The sequence below is a fragment of the Carcharhinus amblyrhynchos genome, chromosome 23 (genome assembly GCF_965287045.1).
Source record: "Carcharhinus amblyrhynchos chromosome 23, sCarAmb.v2.hapA, whole genome shotgun sequence".
Lineage (NCBI taxonomy): Eukaryota > Metazoa > Chordata > Chondrichthyes > Carcharhiniformes > Carcharhinidae > Carcharhinus > Carcharhinus amblyrhynchos.
This window is the reverse complement of record NC_137346.1, coordinates 19,636,396-19,657,208: the sequence shown is the minus strand read 5'-3', so window position 1 is coordinate 19,657,208 and position 20,813 is coordinate 19,636,396. Positions and strand designations below refer to the sequence as shown.

The 20,813-nt window shown below is 42.4% G+C and overlaps 1 protein-coding gene across 2 annotated transcripts in view; it reads right to left on the bottom strand.

The window, feature by feature from the left end:
• sez6b (seizure related 6 homolog b) overlaps nt 1-11,002 on the bottom strand; it is an 854,076-nt gene extending 843,074 nt beyond the window's left edge. For both annotated transcript variants that reach the window (XM_080210324.1, XM_080210323.1), the window contains exon 1: nt 10,626-11,002. In XM_080210324.1, the coding sequence (XP_080066450.1) occupies nt 10,626-10,713 (88 nt within the window). In that variant the 5' untranslated portion in view covers nt 10,714-11,002. The remainder of the gene's footprint in view (nt 1-10,625) is intronic.
• Nucleotides 11,003-20,813: the final 9,811 nt, after the last annotated feature.

The window sequence follows — 20,813 nt, the reverse complement described above, 5'->3', positions numbered from 1 at the left end:
GAAACTCGGTTTGTTCTCACTGGAGCAACGGCGGTTGAGGGGAGACCTGATAGAAGTCTACAAGATTATGAGAGACATGGACAGGGTGGATAGTCAAGAGTTTTTTCCCAGGGTGGAATGGTCAATTACTAGGGGGCATAAGTTTAAGGTGTGAGGGGCAAGGTTTACAGGAGATGTACAAGGCAGATTTTTTTTTTTTACACAGAGCATGGGTGCCTGGAACTTGTTGCCAGGGGAGGTAGTGGAAGCGGATACGGTAGTAACTTTTAAGTGGCGTCTTGACAAGTACATGAATAGGATGAGAATAAAGGGATATGGTTCCCAGAAGGGTAGGGGTTTTACTTAAACATAGTCAGTGCAGGCTTGGAGGCAAAGGACCTGTTCTTGTGCTGTAATTTTCTTTGTTCTTTGAGTTCCCACCCCCTCCCCCATTTGTCTAAACTCCAGCGAAAACAATCCTAACCTAGTCAATCTCTCCTCATAGATCAGTCCCGCCATCCCCGGAATCAGTCTGGTAAACCTTTGCTGCACTCCCTCGGGTGCAAGAACATCTTTCTTAGAAAAGGAGACCAAAACTGCACGCAATACTCTAGGTGTGTCCTCACTAAGGCTGCGTATAATTGCAACAATACATCCTTGCTCCTGTACTTGAAACCTTTCGCAATGAAGGCCAACGTGCCGTTTGCCTTCTTTACTGCCCATATATTTATTAAATGTATTCAATCTTATTCAAGGGTCATAGTTAGTGAACAAGCTCAATTTCAGTCTGGCGGCCCATTGAGATGACCACTCAGAGTCCACTCATGCAATTGCCCATCACTGATCTAGCTACATATGGATAAGATTAGTTCAGTTGAGGACCCTTCACAGGTTATATACAGTCCACAAAGAGCGGCTCAACTGAACTACATGCATATGAAAGACCTGAGCAGAATTTTAGGGCAAGTTAGCATTGAGGTTCAGAAGAACGTACCTACCTTCATAATCTGTAGAACTCAGCTATAATCCTTCATTTTCTGGGAAATATTAACAAATATTAGTCAAGGGAAATGCACTAACCCTAATTTGTGGCAACTAAAATAAATCAAATAAACTGAAGGACAAATTAAAGGGGCAGCTCCTTAAAGGGATACAGCCTGAGCCCAAAGGAAATGGAAAATCAAACTAAAACATCAAATCAAAACATGATTAAAGGGGTCAATAAAGTACCCCAGTCCCTGCATTGCCCACCAGGCATGAATTTTTTTTTAAGCTCACCCATGCCTACCATAGGATAATTGTACCATCTACTGTGGTGGGATTCCAGCTTGGAGCACCACAGCATTGCTCTAAATTTGTGGTTTACTAGTTCAGTGACCTATACCACCGGGCCACAGGAGGAATCCATGGCTAATTGCTGATAACAATCATGAAATATGTTCACTCGAATTTCTATCAGAACGCCACTGCAGCAAATTAATTTGCTCAATTTTAAGACCTTTTTTTAAAGTTCCTAGTTGGTCCTTTAGGTTTCTAATGTGGGAATATGGCCAACAGGAAATTACTCAAGTGGAACAATATGATTAAGAGTGCTCAGCCATATACACGAGCCATCCCAACAGTGCAAATTATGTAATACACTCTCCAATGCAAACTGTAGTACAGTAACATTCCCTCTCCACAGGCAAATATATATCTTATATACAGTCACTTCCCAGTATGTTAAGAAATTTCAGTCAATGCTTTCAAATTCTGAATACAGATTAAAATGGCCAACACAAATCACGTGAACATTAACATTTGAAGTTTCAGGTACCCTTGAGTCTCACCCAAGTACCAAATTAAAAATGTGCATTTCCGGCAACCTGGGGAATTCTCACATCCCTCTGCTTAAGAATGGATCATCAACAACAGAACTGAAGTATTCCAAGCGGCTCGATTTTCTGTTTCATTACGGACAAAAGAAACATTGAAACTCAATGGCCGTTCATACCGGTGGGATTTTCCTATCCTGTTGCAGTGAACAGAGATTTGCCGACAAATTTTCCAACCTGCAGCGGCAGCATGGCATGAATGGCAGGTGAAATCGCACCCAATATGTGTTAAATGAATATGAAAGGATTCCATCAAGCTTCCACTGTATTATAGAGTCGTAGAGGTTTACACCATGGAAACAGGCTCTTCAGCCCAACCTGTTCATGCCACCCAGTAAGCTAGTCTCAGTTGCTCACATTTGGCCCATATCCCTCGATACCCATGTAATTATCTAAATGTTTTTTAAAAGACAAAATTGTACCCGTTTCTATTACTACCTCTGGCAGCACGTTCCAGACACTCACCACCCTCTGTGTGAAAGAATTGTTCCTCCAGACCCTTTTGTATCTCTCCCCTCTCACCTTAAACCGATGCCCGCTAGTTTTAGACTTCCCTACCTTTGGGAAAGACGTAGACTATCTAGCTGATCTATGGCTCTCATTATTTTATGGACCTCTATAAGATCACCCCTAAGCCTCCTATGCTCCGGGGAAAAAATCCCAGTCTATCCAGCTGCTCCTTATAACTTAAACCATCAAGCCATGGTAGCATCCTGGTAAATCTTTTCTGCACTCCTTCTAGTTTAATAATATCTTTTCTTTAATAGGGTGATCAGAATTATACAGTGTATTTCAAGTGTGGCCTTACCACAACTTCAACAAGACGTCTCATCTCCTGCATTCAATGTTCTGACCAATGAAACCAAGCGTGACAAATGCCTTCTTCACAATTCAGTCCACCTGTGAGTCCACTTTCAAGGAGCTATGAAGCTGTGCCCTGATCTCTGTCCTGATGAATGGGATGGATAGGATAGAGGTGGAGAGACTCTTCCCGCTCAAAAAAGACAGTAGGACTAGGGGGCACAGCCTCAAGATAAAGGGGAGGCGGTTTAGAACGGAGTTGAGGAGGAACTTCTTCACTCAAAGGGTGGTGAATCTCTGGAATTCTCTGCCCGTTGAAGTGGTGGAGGCTGCCTCGCTAAATATTTTTAAGAAGCGGGTTGATGGGTTTTTGATAAGAGAAGGGATTAAGGGTTATGGGGAGAGGGCGGGAAAGTGGAACTGAGCCACGACAGATCAGCCATGATCTTATTGAATGGCGGGGCAGGCTCGAAGGGCTAGATGGCCTACTCCTGCTCCTATTTCTTATGTTCTTATGTTCTTATGTTCTATAACTCTCCCCAATGCCCCACCATTAACTGAGTAAGTCCTGCCCTGGTTCAATCTACCAAGATGCATCACTTTGCATTTATCTAAATTAAACTCCATTCAGCAAGATCCCATTGCAATCAAAGATAATTTTCTTTACTGTCCACTATGCCACCAACCTTGGTGTCATCTGCAAACTTACTAACCATGCCTCCTAAATTTTCACCCTCTGCCTTCTATCTTCAAGTCAATTTTGTATCCAGTTGGCTACCTCACCCTTGATCACATGAGACTTAACCTCATGTAACAACCTACCATGCGGTACCTTGTCAAAAGCCTTCCTAAAGTCCATGTAGGCAACATCAACTGAACTGCCCTCATCTATCTTTTTGGTTACCCTTCAAAAAACTCAAACAAATTTGAGACACGTGACTTTCCACTCACAAAGCCAAGCTGACTGTCCCTAATGAGTCCTTGCCTCTCTAAATCCCATCTCTCAGAATCCCTTCTAACAATTTATCCACTACAGATATTAGGATCACTGGCCTGCAGTTCCTAGGCTTTTCGTGCAGCCTTTCTTAAACAAAGGCTACAACATTTGCCACCCTCCAATCTTCAGGCACCTCACCTGTGGCTGGCAATGATTCAAATCTCTCTGCTAGGGGGGCTGCAATTTCCTCACTTGCCTCCCACAACATCCAGGGATACACTTCATCAGGTCCCATGGATTTGTCTACCTTCCAGCACCTTCTTCCCTGGAAAATGTACAGTCCTCAAGACATCACTATTTATTTTCCCAAGTTTCCTAATATCTATGCCTTGCTCAACAGTGAACACTGGTGAGAAATATGTTTTTAGAATCTCACCCATCTCTTGTGGATCTGCACATAAATGGCCTAGTTGATCCTCAAGAGGCCCTATTCTTTTCCAAGTTACTCTTTTGCCCTTAATGTATTTGTAGAAGCTCTTTGGATTCTCCTTTGCCTTGTCTGCCAAAGCAATTTCGTGTCCCTTTTTGCCCTCCCGATTTCTCTCTTCACTCTACTCTGACACCCTCTATACTCTTCAAGGGACCCACTTGATCCCAGCTGTCTGTGCATGTCACATGCCTCCTTCTTCTTGACCTGGGCCTCAATATCCTGAGTCATCCAGCATTCCCTACTTCTACCAACTTTGCCTTTCACTCAAAGGAATATGCTTATTCTGAACCATGGTTAAACACAAATGTTGAAAGCCTTCCACTTACCAAGGTGCCATTTTGCCTGCCAGCAGACTCTCCCAATCAACTTTTGAAAGTTCCTGTCTATTATCAAAATTGGCCTTACCCCAGTTTAGAATTTTAACTTTTGGACCATAACTATCATCGTCCATACTTATCTTAAAACTAATGGAAATGCCTATCTGTGCCTCTAACTACAAATTCCCTATTACTACTGTTTGCTTGCTGCCATAGGCTTGGCTACTACTGATATTTTCCCCCAAGGGGCTATCCCTTTCAACAGTATCCAAAGTGATCTACCTATTTGAAAGGAAAATAGGCACAGGAGACTCCTGCACTGCCTGCCTGCTTCTCCTGATAGTTACCCATCTACCTGACTGAACCTGTGGTGTGACAGCCTCCCTGTAACTAGTGTCTAGCACACTCTTTGCCCCCTGTATGCTCTGCAGGTGTTCAGCTGTCACTCCACAGACCACATTGTTTGGTTGAAGAGCTGCAGCTGGTTATGATTATGATCAATTATGATGGTCCTACATCAAAACCAGACTGGATGAATTTCAAGGTGTCATGCAACAACACAGGATGTGTAATTAACATACCACCCTCTTCTGAAAATAACTTTGGCCTTGTATAAGTCACACGGCAAGGAAGCTGTTTTGTCATCTGCTTCTAAAGTAACAGCAAGAAACTGTTCTGCAGACTGAATTTTATCAGAAAGCCATCAATCCTGCTGCAAATTATCCAAGCAGCCAAAGGTAGGAAATAAGTAGCAATACATTGAAAGTGAGAGAAGCCTCCCTTGCCCCCAAAGTTGTTCCAGTTTCAAGTTCAACTGAGAATAAATTTCCTGGAACAGTTTACAAAAAAAAATCCTCTGCTTTATAAGATTCTCAATTCAGCTTAAGCATCAACTCATCTAAAATCTACAGGCCTGCCACAAAAGAGACTGAGACAATCATAAATTATTAGTTGTATTGTTCTACCCTTATCTGCATCTAATCTTTGTGTTGGTGGTGGTATATGTGATTCAAGTGAATGAGATTTTATGTTCTAAATCTCCAAGGCAAATATGTGATAATGAATAACCTTTTTTTTTTCAAACTCACAATGGGCTTACTGCTGGGATACTTAGGGTGTATCATTAATATATTTTGGAAGAATACGAGGACGTCAGAAAGGTAAAGCTTGGCGTGTTTATGAATGGCACCCAAACCCAGAGAGCCAATAAATCTATGAACAGATGCACAGTTTTAAGCACACATATACAAGAGATGCAAGTGTCACTGGCATGCTAGGCTTTCTTGCCGAGCTTTAGCTTGCTTAAGGGCATGCAGAATCAACTATATAGTGTGGACATGAGTCAAACATTCACCAGACCAAAAAGCAGCTGGCATTTCCTCCTCAAACTCCTAAAGCCTGGTGATCCACTTCAGTTTCTGATGACAAATAAGCCATTATTCACTCACCCAGAAATCTATTGAATTTAGTTTCACAACATGGCATGCGAGGGGATTCGACACCTGAGCTACTAATCTCTGCAAACCACCACCAACCCTCCCCTCGCCCCCTACTATCTAAATGCCCATCAACCTTAGGCAAATAAGTAACTGAAAAGTCATGATTTGACATTAATTGCAAGAGGTTTCTTTTAACAATTCCTTGGGCGATAAAATTGTCACACTGCAGCAAGCAGAAAGCTGAACTCTTTGGTTTATTGCTGGTCACAGTAGGATTATGATCAGTTGTGTCACGATGGCCGCTTTCCTTCCTGAGATCCATGACTGCACTGGTTTGAAATCAGTATCCAAAGCAACTCACAGAATGCTAAACTAGAGGATTAAAAGCAATAGCAAGTAGGAACGAAATGCAATGTCTTTCACCGGATTAGAATGTTTTAATTATATCATATGGATTTACATATAAAAAGTATATGTTGCACAATCAGCACCTGATAAAGGTTAAATCTTGTGGGATTAGCAGTCAGAAAAAGAACAGGCTGAATTCTCAGAGACAGACACTACTTCTTAATACGAGCAGTTATGCCTGATAATCAGTTACTGGTGAAATCTTACCCCAAACAGTACGAGAGCTGTCACCCTTCATTATCTTTATCAGCGAGCTAGTTGTAAGTATTTTGAAGCTATCCACAACTAAGTGGATGTTAAAAGAAAAATCTGCAGGTGTAAAGACCTGAGATAAGGGAAACTGACCGAAAGTAGACTTTAATAAGATGAGCATTTGGGCACAGGGGTACAACCTTCCTTTCTCCGGAACATGTTTTTCAAAATAGATAACTGACGTTAGACATGTGGGCAGCAGCAGCACTAAGCACATATATGCTACTCAAGCACTCACAGGGATACTGAGTGGGTGGCAGATCTAGTTCATAAACGGTCACTGATTAGATTGGAAAGATGGATAAAAGAAAAGGGGTTAAACAATATGGGATCATGACGGATTAATAAATTGCTTCATTCACTCATGTGAATTTTCAACACTGGTTGAGCCAAATCCCATGTTCCAACCTTTCATGTCCTTCTCCTCAACCACTGCAAAAAAACAAATAGACTGTTGGGATCTATTGTAAGGATATACAAATAAATACAAAACAAGAAATTTCAATGCAATGCCTTGGCTAAGGGCTCATCTGGAATACTGTGCCCTGTAAGTACCTACTGACTTGAATTTAAAGGTTCTCGATTACGACGATGGGTTTAGAGTGAATCAGAACCTTTTACTTTCTAAAACTGTGGACAGAGAAGATTTAATTGAGTTCTTTAATATAATTAAAGATGTTTAGATTCGGTAACACTGCATATTAAAAATAGGTGGTCATTGGGATAGGGTGCATGCCAATCAGCTAGTACATATTTAGCCACCTTTGCGGGTCAGAAAGGGATTTCCCATTTTTTTCTAAATTGGCCAGAAGTTTTTCTTCTCCCTTTTGCCTCTTCCCAAAGAATGCAGGCCAGAGGGTGCAGGAGGAGGGAAGGGGGCTGGAGGAGGAAAGGGGCTGGAGTTAGGCACAGACGATGTATTTTCATATGCTTCCATTACAACATAATAGTATTAGAAAGGTCTGATAGACCAATTGGTCTTTGTCAAGCTTTCATTTTCATAATGTGTAAATCTAATAGAATGCTGCATCATCCAAGATCGCAAAAAGAGAGACATTTGCTTGCCTTATTGCATTGGTTGGGCTTTCTTGCAAGTTATACCGTTTCCAAACTCAAAGTAGGAAAAAGAATCTTTATCTTGACTGTGGTGTTGTGGATAGCCCATTCCTCACAGGAGTTTATCAGATAGCCGAGGTTACCTAGTTTTCAATAATTGTGCGCTGAATGAAGTAATTAAAACCTTATACTGATTAGAAATCTAATACAAATTAAGTCTAAAGATTTTTTTAAAAAACTTATTTTGTTTGGTGAGCAGTCTTGATATCCATGGGCTTTAAATCTAATTGGACTCCAGTTTACACATTTTGATCTCAATGGTCTCTTCTTCAGAAAGCCCAGTCAATTTAGACTTATAAGAATTGAAATATTTCCACTAGAGTCCTGGGGAGGAGGTGGGGGGGGGGGGGTCTTTCTGGTCACTAGAATCCTGGGATGCAATAGGAACATCACCATTGCCAACAGTGATCTATTCCTCACACTTAACTGTTCTGAGTGCAGAACAGTAAATAATGACCCCTTGCAAGCAGCAAAAGAAATTTTGTTACAGTCGAGCTTTAGGGAAGATCTGAGCTAGGAAGACTGCCATTGTCACCCTCAAGTAATTGGACATGCACACTCTCCCAGTCTTTCTGCACAGACTCCTTTAGGTACACCCTCGGGACCTAGAGGTGAAATCTGATTTCTTTTTAAACATGCAGAAGCACAAGTTATCTGTGAAACAGCCTCGCTTACTCTGCGGGGTTTATACTGTAAGGCAGTTCCACAAAGAGGAAAGAGGGAGAGAACACTGCTTGTTGTGACAGTGATGGAATGTAGCCATTGCCGATCAGCCTCCCACCACATCCTATCCACTTTCATAGTGGGTTCTATTCTCCTGATGACGGGATATTTCTTCTCACCACATCACAGTCAGTTTACAATAGAATCAAAGTGATGCAAATAAATATAATAAACACAATTGATTAATGAGAGAGGGGCTCAGACACAGATTTATCTTCAGGAAGGAGACATTGTCCAAACTAAACTAAGTGTACTCTAATAGTTCTGAATGGCCAAAGACATTACCGCCTCAATACTTTCAAATGAGAATTCCAGAGCATAAAACTACTGCCGATTTTCGTATTCGACCTGGTAGGTGTCACTTCAGGATGTGTGCACGTGCATGCATGTTTGTGCAGCTGTAAAAAAAGACATGTAGCTATACAATTTTATTGAGGCAAACGTACATAGAAGTGGATCCCAATTCCAATGGATTTCACAGCAGTGCCTCTGGGACCCAATCCAAATACTGAATATCAGAACTTGATGAAAAAAATCCGAGAAACACCTCGTTTCCTGGCAATTAACCTTTTTTTTTAGGCACATTCGAAAATATCTTACAAGAGTCAAACAACAGAAATGGATAGTTTTCGGATTCACCCCCCGCCAACATTCAAGGACGGAAACGGATTGCAAAATTGTCCAAAAATAAGCTCTAACCATGAAACATGATCTATTGTGAAGTTCTTACATTAGTCCATCAACCTTGTTGAAGTTTGACATCAAGAAGCATAGTCTAATTTGGAATTGGAACAAAATCGCGATTCCTTTAGCCTTTGACACTTGAGACGATTTCATTATCCCTTCGTTCTGCCAGTTACAAAATCAAACAACCAAACTATTAAAGTACAACATTGTAATACCCCCTTTGGGGGAAGTGGACAGTGCACAAAGGGAGGGAGGGAGCAATTAGGCAAGATGTCCTGGCCTTAAAACAAGAGGAATATTGAACACACAGTAGGTGGGGAAGTTCTGGCACAGAGGAGGAACAGCGAGACCGAAGTTTCAACTACAGAAACCAGAACATTGGTACTTTAAGGAAACAGTTTTTTTTATTTGAAATAGCCATTCACTAATCCTCCACGTCTCGCTCATGTACTTTTCTACAATGTTGGGTATGCCTGGGAGGGAGGGTAGAGGAGGAAAATGTCTGTATAAAGCATGTGGTAGTTTGCCAGCCCACTTGTCACAAGCTTTGGGGTAGAGGAATGGGACAGAGGATGACCGGATCAGCCCACTTACACAGTGGAGGGCGCACTTGTGAAGATGGAGTTGGCGCACACGATGCCGACGATAGCAAAACCCATCTTTATTTTACAAGCAGCTCAGGTGGGTGCCTGCACCTCGTAACGAAACGCATGTTTTAAACTAACACCCGTTGTTCTGTGAACTCTGGCTCACTCTGAAGGCGGAGAGAAGGCTGACTGTATTCTGCTTTTAGCCTCTCCAGCCCATTGAAAATTTCCAATATCAAATGCTACTGCTTTTTCTGGGGGGGGGGGGGCGGTGATCAAGATATCTCATTAAAGATTTCTTTTGGGGAGGAGGGGTCTGCACTGGGTACGCACAGATAAAACAACTGAGATAAACTTGCACTTAAACATTATCCCGCCGCTCAGCGAATTAACACTACCCATCGCAATAACTCTGACTGAACCCAACTACAGAAGATGACCATTCATTCTCATCCCAATTAACAATTGTTTGATGTCAATTAGCTTCATCAAACTGATGACAGGGGATAAAAGCCGGGATTGGAAGTGCTTCATTGGGAATTATTCAGAATTTGTTAGTAGATTAACTATCCGGCTGATTACACACAGATGCGTGATAACAACAATTATATAGTCTGCCAACACTTTAAAAAAACAGACGGCACGACAATGTGTTAAGGAAAGATCGCCTAATGAAATATAGATTTACAATGTGGGCTTTACCCAACACACATGTTCAGTATACAACTAGTTAGTGTTACCATTAACCCTTCCACTGATACCCCCTGACTTTGTCTGGAGCTTAGTAATTATTATATTCAGATAGACTCCCAAGCAACCTATATCAAATCAAACCAAAATCACATTGAAAGTACTCTAAACAAAAGGGGGAGGAATACTCTCCATTCCTTTATGCTGCTGTACACGTGAATCTCATTGGACTGAACAGCCCAGGCATCCGTTCCTAGACTTTGTAAAATAAAATATGCACACTATATATATTTTTTTGTAACCAATCCCCCAACCACAGTCTTACCTTGACCGTGGACATTCACCAGGAAAGCTAGGAGCAAACATATCGCGTTCATTTCCGACCGAGAGGGACAGAGGACGCTCTTATTCATTCCAGAGGTTGCCAGATCACATCGAGAATGTATCTTTCTTTCTTCTCGCTCTCACATCCAACTACTTTCCCAGCTAATTTGAGAAGGCAGCTTCTCACTCTCCGAGGCGGACTGGCGACGGTGAAATGGAACTGGCTGGGGTTTTTTTTTGTTTTAAACTGTATTGGAGCAGGGAGTGGGTACTTGGTTTCCCCTCCGGGGTCTTGGAGCGGTTTGTACTTGAGCCTGTGTGTGCGTGTGTGAGAGAGTGCTGTTCTGGGAGCGGATTGCTGCTACTCCGGGTTGCCGTCAGCACCACGAACAGCTCCAGCCGCTTGGAGCCCGGCCCACGTGTAACATGACGTTCAGAGCCGGCAGACTGCAGCCTGTTAAAGTTGTATCACACAGCGAGCCATCCTTCAGCCCACCATGTACTTTTCACTCATCTTCCCACCTCCGGCTGGAAAAAAACGGGCGACGATGGATAGAATCTTAATGCATTTCTGGCTAGATTGTTACATGTATCTCTGTCTCTCCTAAAGCATTGCAATCCTTGCCCCACTTTTATTTTTTACCCCCCTCCCCCAAATAGGCTCCAGCAACAAAGCCAGATCTACAATACCGAAACATGCCACTCAGTCCATCTAGAGTCAGGGGTTTACAGCATGGAAACAGGCCCTTCGGCCCAACTTGTCCATGCTACTTTTTACCATTAAGCTAGTCCCAGTTGCCCATGTTTGGCCCACATCCCTCTATACCAATCTTACCCAAGCACGCTCAAGGTGCTTATTAAAAGACAAAATTGTACCTGCCTCTCCTCCTACCTCTGGCAGCTTGTTCAAGACACTCACCACCCTCTGTATGAAAAAATTGCTCCTCTGGACCCTTTTGTATTTTTCCCCTCTTACCTTAAACCTATGCCCTCTAATTTTAGACTCCCCGACCTTTGGGGAAAAATGTTGCCTATCTACTTTAACTACGCCCTCATTATTTTATAGACCTCCATAAGATTACCCCTAAATCTCATATGCTCCAATCTGTCCAGCCTCTCCTTATAACTCAAACCACGTCATCCAAGGGAGGTAATCCACTTCTTACCATCTACACCTATTCAAATCTGCCTCCCTATTATTGCTGCCAAAGTGGATAATCTCACATTATACTGCATACGCCCACTCATTCAGCCTGTTCAAATCATGCTAAAGCATCTCTGCATCCTCCTCACAGCTCACCCTTCCACCCAACTTTGTATCATCAGCAAATCTGGGGATAATACATTTAGTTCCCTCTTCCAAATCATTAATATGTGATGTTAACAGTTGGGGTCTTAGCACAGATCCGTGTGGTATCCCACTAGTCACAGCCTGTCAATTGGAAAAATACACACTTATTCCAAATATTTGCTTCCTCTCTGCTCACCGGCTTTCTATCCATCTCAATATGCTACCCACAATCCCATGTGCTTTAACTTCACACAGTAGTCTGCCGTGTAAGATGAGCAGGTTAGGTGGATTGGCCCAGCTAAATTGCTCCTTAGTGTCGCACGATGTGTAGGTTAAATGGATTAGACATAGTGAATGTGTGAGGTTATGGGGATAGGATAGGGGAGAGGGCCTGGGTAAGACACTCTGTCAGAGAGTCGGTGCAGACTCAATGAGCTGAATGGCCTCATTCTGCACTAAAGGGATTCTATGATCATATCACCTGATGGTAGTGTCACTGGACTGTCCAGAGACCCAGGCTATTGCGCTGGGGACCCAGAAAAGAATCCTACCACACAGGTCTTGACATTTTCATTCAATAAAAGTCCAGTGTTGAAAGTCAATCAATGAAACCATTGTCAATTGTTGTGAAAAACCCATTTGGTTTGTGACCGTCCTTCAGAGATGGAAATCTCCATCCTTACCTGGTCTGATCTACATGTGACTTTGTAGTCACAGCAATATGTTTGATTGCCCTTTTACATGGTCTAGCAAGCCTTTCAGTTCAAGGGCAATTAGGGATCAGTGAAGGGCGGTGTGGTGGCCCAATGCTTAGCACTGTTGCCTCACAGCACCAGGGACCTGGGTTCAATTCCCAACTCGAATCATTGGCTATGTCGAGTTTGCATGTTTTCCCCACGTCTGCATAGGTTTCCTCTGGGTTTCCTCCGGTTTCTGTCCACAGTCCAAAGATGGGTTAGGTGGGTTGGCCATGCTAAATTGTCCCTTAGTGTCAAGAGAACTAGGGCAAATACATGGGGTTACGGGGGTAGGGCCTGGATGGAATTGTGGTCAAGCAAACGTGATGGGTCAAATGGCCTCCTTCTGCACTGTAGGATTCCATGACACATGCTGGCCCAGCCATCAATACCCACATCCCCTGAACAAATAAAAACAAAATGAGTGTTTACGCTCAACCCTCCCAGTCTTACTTCATTCCCACACTGCACAAAAGCAAAAAATACACAAAAGCTGGAAATCTGACATTTATCAATAGGTTGGGAATGTTCAGCAGGCCTGGCATCATCTGTAGAGGGACAGAGAGGAAGAGTAAATGTTTCAGATTGATGACCTTTGATGAACGATCATTCACCTGAAAGGTTAACTCAGTTTCACATCTAATCATGTCAGTATATCCATCTATTTCTCTTTCCCTCAATCAATTTATAACGTTTCCTGTATAGATATATATTATGGGCACCATTCTTTATGGTGTCATGTTCACCATGGAGATGAATCTGGGGCTGTTGCTTTAGTGCACTCATACTGTTTATCAGTGGTGGTTGTATATTGACATTTGGGTCTGAGGTGACTTGAATTTATTTGTGCGACATGGATGTCGCTGGCTGGCCAGTATATTTTGCCCATCCCTAGTTACCCTTGAACTGAATGGCCATTTGATAGGGCAGTTGATAGTCAACCACATTTCAATGGGTGTGGAGTTACATGTAGGCCAGACCAGGTAAGGATAGCAGATTTCCTTCCCTAAACAGATTTCCTTCCCTAAAGAGTCATAATGAACCTGATGGATTTTTACGACAATTGACAATGGTTTCATGGTCATCAGTAGATCCTTAATTCCAGATATTTTTTATTGAATTCAAATTCCACTATCTGCCGTGGCGGGATTCCAACCCGAGTCCTCAGAACATTAGCTGAGTTTCTGGATTAATAGTCTAGCAATAACACCACCACGCCATGACCTCCCCTTTCTGTGTTATCAAGCCACCACAGTGTATTCCCATGGATTTGTGAACGAAGCCATAAGAAAGAGTTAAACACAAGATGAGCATCTCTTTGACATTCACTTCAAAGCTAAATATCTTGCTAAGAAAAGATACCCCCTCATTCACAACCAAATCCCAACCAATGATAACCACCACCCCCTCCCAAAAGCCCTGCCTAACAACATAGTTTAACACTGAGAATATGCTTCTCAGAACTGACCTCTTCCATCACTTTGAAACACTCAGTATCTCAGCAACCTCTGGTTTGAAAGTAAATTCTGGGAGTTAATGGGGGTGGGAGGGGGCTTCTAAAATGCATTTCAGTATATTGTCGTTACAATGCAACTGTGAACTGTAGCCCTCACAATAAAAATGCGTACGATTTTATCAGGAATTTATTACACCAAAAGTCAAAACCAATGACTAATGACCATCTCTCCACCGAGTCTATTTTGGTTGAGGCACCTCATGTAAGTAAAACGGTTGCAGTAAAAGCAAGTAGTTCAGAAGTTGATACAACAACGCATGTGAATGCAAAATGACATGGGGCTTTATAAATTAGAATATGAAATGACTACTCAGAACCAGTACATTAAAAGGAAAATGCTATCAAGAGTCGGAACACTTGTATATATTCTAACTATAAATAGAATGGCAGACAAATCTGTACAATTCCCCATTTATACTCATACATGAGGCTAAAAGGTCATCAGAATCATTTTCTCCCATTCATTTATTAACATGACAGTGTTCAGCATCCAATTGCAAAATTCAAGAAATAAAAATACTTCCCTCTTTTATCCATTATCTTTATTTAATCACAATTACCAGATATGTGTGTGTATTGATGTGAACCCAGAGGCACTGACTATATCATGAATCTTTTTATATATACAGAAAATCCAACCCCAAAGGAAATCACTTTAGAATTTAAATTTGGAAGAGGATACTTCAAGTTAATACATTGTGTTACGATCATGGTAGAGACGGAGCATTTTTAGAAAGAGACTGAAACTCCTACTTACTAGCCAGAAGAAGGACGTGGCAAGAATTCATGTTTTCAGACTTCTACTGTAACAAATGACTAGAAGCACCATTGACTAAGCACTATATTCGTTCTGTAAGTAACTTATACTTTAAATCTCAGAGATGAGCATTTCACTTTTATCCTTATCTCAAAACATGTACTCTATGGAGCTGTGATGAAGGGTCATCCAGACTCAAAATGTTAGCTCTATTCTGTCTCCACAGATGCTGTCAGATATGCTGAGATTTTCCATCATTTTCTGTTTTTGCTTCAGATTCCAGCATCCACAGTATTTCACTTTTATCACTCTATGGAATTGCAATTCTTATTGCAAACAGTCCACATTTTCTTCCAGCATCTATCAGGTTCCCATAATTCCACTTTGCTGACCAGCAACTTTGAGTGACCATCTCCAGGTGCTTCCTTCAGTTTTTGGAGAGTTCATTAAATCTATCACCAACAGTAAAGCTGTGCTGAGACCACACCAAAGACAAATCTTCTGAAATCTTTAGCTGACCGCGAGATGCATCTCTTTGAAGAGAGGCCCGTCTGCATCCAACTGTAGTATATTGCAAAGTCAAGCAGCCCCTTCTGTCTGCTGACAAACTTATAACCTCTTGATTTGTAAGGAAGCCTGTAACTTGATCTCAAATATGGTTTCTCCCGCTCCCTTCCCATGTAAACATGAAACATATTAGCCTTGTACCTAGATAGAAATCAGTGTAACTTATCAGTGGCATGGTGGCACAGTGGTGAGCACTGCTGCCTCACAATACCTGGGACCTGGGTTCAAATCCAGCCTTGGGTGAATGTGTGGAGTTTACACATTCTCCCTGTGTCTGCATGGGTTTCCTCTGAGTCCTCCAGTTTTCTCCCGCAGTCCAAAGATTTGCACGTTAGATGGATTGGACATGCTAAATTGCCCCTTAGTGTCCCAAGATGTGTAGGTTAGATGGATTAGCCATGGGAAATGGATGGGATTGCAGGGGAGTGAATTTGGGTAAGTTACTTTGTCAGAGAGCTAGTGCAGACTCGATAGGCCAAATGGCCTCTTCTGCACTATGGGAATTCTATGATTCTATGAAACACTTATTAACTATTCTTGACCTCAAGTCCCTTTCATTTTAGAAGTTAATGAACCATTTACAGCACAACTGTTTACATCCTGATACCCTCAACAACTTTCTGAGACTTGGGAGACCCAAAGCCTGTTGCCATTGTTTCCAAGTGTAAACATTTTGCACCTTCTTCTTAGTAAAACAATCTAAACCTTACTTATAACCTTAACAATAAAACACCCCAGGCTTACTATCCAGCAAACTGCAGAACAGGACACATAATCCTTTCATTGACCCTAAAGCTAAGCTACAATCGCAAAATATAATAATTTTATAAATCTCATAATTAGAACCCTAGAGAGCCATAGAAATGTTACTGTGCAGAAATAGGTCATTTAGCCCATCATGTCCATGCCAAACCAGAAAAGAAACTAGCCACTCATTTTAATTCCATTTTCTAGCACCTGCTCTGTAGCCTTACAGGTTACAACACTTCACATATAGATTCAGATACCTTTAAATGACTTGAAGATCTTGGCCTCATATGGGCAGTGAGTTCCAAATGCCCACCACCCTCTGGGTGAAAAGCTTTTCCTCGTAACCCCTCTAATCCTTCTATCAATCATCTTCAATCTATGCCCCCTACTTATTGATCCCTCAGGTAGGGGAAACAATTCTTTCCTATCTACCCTGTCTATAGTGCCCTCATAATTTTGTCCATCTCAATTAGGTCACCCCTTGTCCTGCATTGTTCTAAGGAAAACAACACTAGTCTATCCAACCTCCCCCCATTGCTGCAATTTTCAAGCTCTGGCAACCTTCTCATAAATCTTCTCTCCACTTTCTCCACAGGAATTATGTCCTTCATGTAATGCGGTGACCAGAAATGTGCACAATGCTCCAGCTGTGGCCTAACCAGCATTTTATATTGTTCCATCATTACATCCAGGCTTTTGTATTCAATAAAGGAATGCATACTACATGCTTTTTTGATCACTTTGTCCACCTGTCCTGCCACCTTCAAGGACCTGTGAATGTGCACTCTGAGTTCATTCACTTCCAGAATCCCTCTCAACATCTTCCCAATTATTGAGCATTCCCTTGCTTTGTTTGTCATCCCCAAATGTATTACCTTGCACTTTTCCAGATTGAATTCCATTCATCACTTCTCTGCCCATTCAACCAAATGATTGATATCATTCTGGGCTCAATAGCTGTCCTCTTCACTACCAACTATACGGCCAATTTTTGTGTCATCTGCAAATTTCCCAATCATGCCACCATATTTACATCTGAATAATTAATATATACATTAAGGAGCAAGTGCTCCATAGCTGAGCCCTGTGGAACACCACTGGAAATGGCTTCGTATTTGCAAAAATATCCATTGACCATCACCCTTCGTTCCCTTTTACTGATTATTGAAACCTCAGTTTTTCTGTTCAACATTCTGATGATGTTTATTACGAAGGACTATTTATGCTACCGCTTTCACATTAATGTGAAGCAATTTTGGTGCAAGTGGATCCCAAAATAGCATTAACAGCTCTGGGGGACAATCTGGGAGTTTACAGGAATACCGGAATGTGTTTTTTGGGCAAGCTGCGTGGAATGATTTTGCAGGACTCTGTGCGTCCCAAGGTAAGGGCGGGGTGGGGAGGGGGCTAATGCACAGTGAGCATTGGGTCCCCTCTCACAATTACTGATCGGTCTGGCCCTCAGTACACTCCGCCCCCTTGGTACTGTCTGGTGCATGGTGGACACTGCTAGGGTGCCAAGCTGGCAGTGCCAGACTGGCATTGCCCCAAGGGGAACCCCCATTCCTGCTCCCGACATCCTGGGGGGAGGGCCTAAATGGCCTCTGTCCCCACCAGTGGGGTGATCACATCTGGTTCCTGTTCATGGGGACCGGATTTAATCCCCACTAATGGGAATCTCTCCCAGCAGCGTGGGAAACATTACCGAGCCTTGACAATACTGTCCTGGGCTTGCTAATGATACGGAAATGTCAATTTCCATATTGTAATCAGCCTCTTGCTGACTACCGGCGCCTTTCTGATTACATTTAAAAGAAAAGGCCCTGGGAGAGTCCTGATCAGCTGGACGCTGATCACGAATCCTGCTATGGGTCCCCCCTGATATTTCCCAGCCCACCGCGCTACTTGAGCAGTGCAACGAGCTGAGAGAATCGCGTCCCCGATCTCAAGCCATGCTGGGAAAGTGCTGCAGTTTGGTATGATGGCACAAATGGATTAATCTGTGCTCTGAATCTGTACGCTTGCTGTACCTATCCTGGGTGTGCTTTTTCTGGCATTGTACACCAAAAGTGAGCGATTCGCATTTCAGCCATAACATTCTGCGCAACGTCCACACGTTAAGCATAAATTTAATCTTTTAATGAGCTTCTAGAAAAGGAAAACTGAAGCTTTTCCTGACCTCTACAGGCAATCAACACAAAAAGCCGACAGGATATCAGTCTAACATTGAGATCTGCATTCCGTTGAACTGACCAGTGGTACAGATCCCTGGAGCCATATCATGTTCTGTTGAGTATTTGATCCTCTGCCCCTGTGCTGAACTCTGTTCCTCAATTCCTCTAATAATCGGATATTCTGAAAGTGTGTACAGCTCTTTTAGTTCTCATCTTACATCTATTAATTTTTTTTTAACCACCGACGGCAATGACTGTTTAATCTGCTTAGAGCTTTAAACAGAGCAGTAAAAGAATTTCATGTTTTTTTCTGTCCAAAAAGAACATCATCTTTAAAATCAGGGAATGAGTGTAATCCTGTTTCACAGATATGTTACATTGTGTCTGTCTGGATATAGAGAAATCCTGCTTGGTAGCTCTGACTGGAAACAAAGAGCTGTACAAGTTTTAAGGTTTTAAAGAGAAGTGTGACACAGTCAATTTCTAGGGAAAGAAGCAAGCAGCTGGAACCATTACCAAATACCTTGGTAGAAGTTTGAAGAGAATTTCATTCAGGAGACCACTGTTCTCATCCCTCCCCAGGCATTTCAATGCCTCATAGTTTACATGATTGCTGTAGAATGGGAAAGGGTGGGCAGCTTTAAGGGACTAACAACAGAAAATATAGTCATGGTCTTAATCTTACTAATCATAGAACCTTACAGGGCAGATGAAGGACATTCGGCCCATCAAGTCTGCACCGAAAACAATCCCACATATTCCAATCACCCCATGCATTTACCACACTAATCCCCCCTGACACCAGGGTCAATTTAGCATGGCCAATCAACCTAACCCGCACATCTTTGGACTGTGGGAGAAAACCGGAGCACCTGGAGGAAACCCATATAGACATGGGGAAAATGTGCAAACTCCACACAGACAGTGACCCAAGTTGAGAATCAAACCGGTCCCTGGCGCTGTGAGGCAGCAGTGCTAACCACCGTGCCATCATGTTTCCCTAATATCAATACACTAGCTGGAATAACAGGAACATGGTTTATTCTTCAACCAAATGTCATTTAGGAGGAGTAATTTATTTCGCATGAAGATTTTGGATGTCATCATCCATTAAACTGTTATGATAAAATTAACTCCATCCCTCTCCCCAGACATAACGTAAAGTGGTCTACAGAATTATGAAAGACATAGATAGGGTAGATAGTCAGAGGCTTTTTCCCAGGATGGAAAAGTCAACTACAAGTGGGCACAGGTTCAAGGTGAGAGGGGGTAAATTTAGGGGAGACTTGTGGGGCAAGTTTTTCACATAGAGGGTGGTGGGTTCTTGACACGCATGCCCGTGGAGGTGGTGGAAACAAGCACTTTAGTAACGTTCAAGGTCTATCTTCATAGACAAAAACTGCAGATGGGCAATAAGTAGTGGGTCTAAATATGGGTTAGGAATTGATGCAGTCTTGGTGGGCTGAAGGGCCTGCTCCTTTGCTGTGTTGTTCTTTGTTCTTAAATGGCCTCAAAATAATTTGTGCCGGAAATACTAGGTCATATTTTCAAGGAGATGACACAACAATAAGTAACCTTATCGGGTATCAAGCTGACATTGATAATATACACCCTATTTAATTCTGAATATAAAATATTGATCCACTTTCTGAAATTCAGGTGCATGATCTAGTCTGATATTTCCGTGCAGTACTTAGGGAGACATGTACTGTTGGAGTCTTTTGAATGAAGTGCTAAGCCAGGGCTCTGTATTCCTACTCAGGTGAACATAAAAAATAAAAACCCTAGGTGCTTTTGAAAAAAGAGCTGAGGATTTCTTGCCAGCAATTCCAATAAAAATATACAGAGAGATTATCTTGTCATCTATCTCATTGTTGTTTGTGGGACCTTGCTGTTTACATGATGCTGCAGTTCACTTGTGAGAATTCGTGAGCTCTTTGATCTGATGTAAAAGATGCTACATGAATTTTAACAGTAGTTAGCACTGTTGCCTCACAGCCCCAGGGACTCCGGTTTGATTCCAGCCTTGGATGACTGCCTGTGTGGAGTTTGCATATTCTCCCTGTGTCTGCATGGGTTTCCTCCGGTTTCCTCCCACAGTCCAAAGATGTGCAGATTAGATGGATTGGCCATGCTAAATTGCCCCTTAGATTAGATGGGATTAGCCATGGTAAACATATGGGATGACAGGGATAGGATGGGGTAGAGGGCCTGGGCAAGGTACTCTGTCAGAGAGTCAGTGCCAACTCAATAGGCTGAATGGCCTCTTCAGAGCAAGAACATAAAACAAAGAAAATTACAGCAAAATTACAGGAACAGGCCCTTCGGCCCTCCAAGCCTGCACCAACCATGCAGCCCAACTGAAGTAAAACCCCCCTACCCTTCTGGAGACCATAT